We start from the raw sequence: 1550 nt of genomic DNA on the forward strand, positions 1-1550 counted from the left end.
ATTCACCATTAGAGACCCCTTTAACTAATTATAAGACCTAACAATATGATGGAATGAACAAAGTGAAAGGGTTAAGACTTATCTTTAAAGAGTATTTTAGCCCTAGCCTTAGAATTTCGCCACATGAGTTCTTTGGAAACTGTTTTGGAGTTTTGTGGGGAATGGGTTCGGAATAAAGAATATAAAATACGGATTTTGCCTCGCGTCGACCCTTTGCAGCGGTCGGTGTCTCACTGCAGCGGTCCCGTTATAGCAGGAAACCTCCCGCTATGGCGGAACTCATTAATTCCCCGACACCCCGCTGCGGCGAGCCTCGCCCCGCTATGACGCTCCCATACAATGGTACCACACCCGCTGCAACGGTCCATTTTGCCAGTAGCTAGGGGTTTTCCACAAGTTTTCACCCAAAATTTCCAACACCAATTCGAGGCCTACAGACGCAAACAAAACATGCACAAATACATAAAAATATGCTACATACTCGTCCGCGGCCTCGGAATTCCCAACGGAGGTCTAATTTTCTAACTCACTCCCCCCTTCTCATAACGACCTAGTTGTTACATCGGATACTAATTAAACACCCGTTCGTCCCCGAACGGACAAGGAAGAGAAACAAGGGAAAATGTACCTGATTCAGTGAAAAGCTAGGGATAATTCTTTCACATATCAGATTCGGTCTCCCAAGTAGATTCCTGAACAGGATGGTTCTTCCACTGAACCTTTACTGACGCTATTTCTTTCGATCTCAACTTACGAACCTCTCTATCTAGAATAGAAATAGGCTCTTCCTCATTGGACAGATTCTAATCCAACAAGACAGAATCCCAACGAATGATAAACGAACCATCACCATGATATCCGTTCAACATAGAGACATGAAACACTGGGTGAACGCCTGACAAACCTGGAGGCAAAGCCAACTTATAGGCTACATCCTCCATACGATTAAGAATCTTAAACGGGCTAATGAATCTGGGACTAAGCTTACCTTTCTTCCCAAACTTCATCACACTCTTCATGGGTAAGACCTTCAACAAGACTTGTTCTCCAACTATGAACTCAAGATTTCGAACCTTTCGATCCGCATACTCCTTATGTCTACTCTGAGCATCCAAGAGCTTTTCCTGAATCACCTTAACCTCATCTAATGAATCTCTCAAAATATTTGTACCCTATGGCCTTACCTCAAAAGCATCAAACCACCTGATAGAAGACTTACATCTCCTCCCATAAAGAGCCTCAAACGAGACCATATTAATGCTCGAGTGGTAATTATTGTTATATGCAAACTCAGCCAATGGTAAGAACTGATCCCAATGGTAAGAACTGATCCCAATGGTAAGAACTGATCCCAATCACATAAGCTCGAAGCATATCTTCTAGGACCTGAATAGTCCGCTCAGACTAGCCATCCGTCTAAGGGTGGAAAGCTGTACTAAGGTCCAATCTAGTTCCCAATTCTAAATGCCAAGTATTCCAAAATTAGGATGTAAACATCATGCCTCTATTGGATATGATAGAAATAGGAACCCCATGCAGGCGAACAATCT

At 43.1% G+C, this 1550-nt stretch overlaps 1 protein-coding gene across 1 annotated transcript; it reads right to left on the bottom strand.

Annotated features, from left to right (window-relative positions):
- Positions 1-659: 659 nt before the first annotated feature.
- LOC132057851 (uncharacterized) lies at positions 660-1253 on the bottom strand. Its single transcript, XM_059450441.1, has 3 exons — positions 1185-1253; positions 885-1124; positions 660-803 (listed from the first exon to the last, which is right to left on the bottom strand). The coding sequence occupies exons 1-3, from the start codon at positions 1251-1253 to the stop codon at positions 660-662; spliced, it is 453 nt and encodes a 150-aa protein (XP_059306424.1).
- Between the last annotated feature and the right edge of the window lie 297 nt (positions 1254-1550).

Source organism: Lycium ferocissimum, chromosome 5 (assembly GCF_029784015.1).
Source record: "Lycium ferocissimum isolate CSIRO_LF1 chromosome 5, AGI_CSIRO_Lferr_CH_V1, whole genome shotgun sequence".
NCBI lineage: Eukaryota > Viridiplantae > Streptophyta > Magnoliopsida > Solanales > Solanaceae > Lycium > Lycium ferocissimum.

Bases quoted from the DNA above. Each gene is read 5' to 3' on its own strand.
- LOC132057851 (XM_059450441.1), bottom strand. From the start codon at position 1,253: ATGGTCTCGTTTGAGGCTCTTTATGGGAGGAGATGTAAGTCTTCTATC. The intron at 1,125-1,184 runs GTAAGGCCATAG...AAGGTGATTCAG, and splicing joins GGTGGTTTGATGCTTTTGAG to GAAAAGCTCTTGGATGCTCA. The intron at 804-884 runs GTGTTTCATGTC...TTGTTGGATTAG, and splicing joins GTTTGTCAGGCGTTCACCCA to AATCTGTCCAATGAGGAAGA.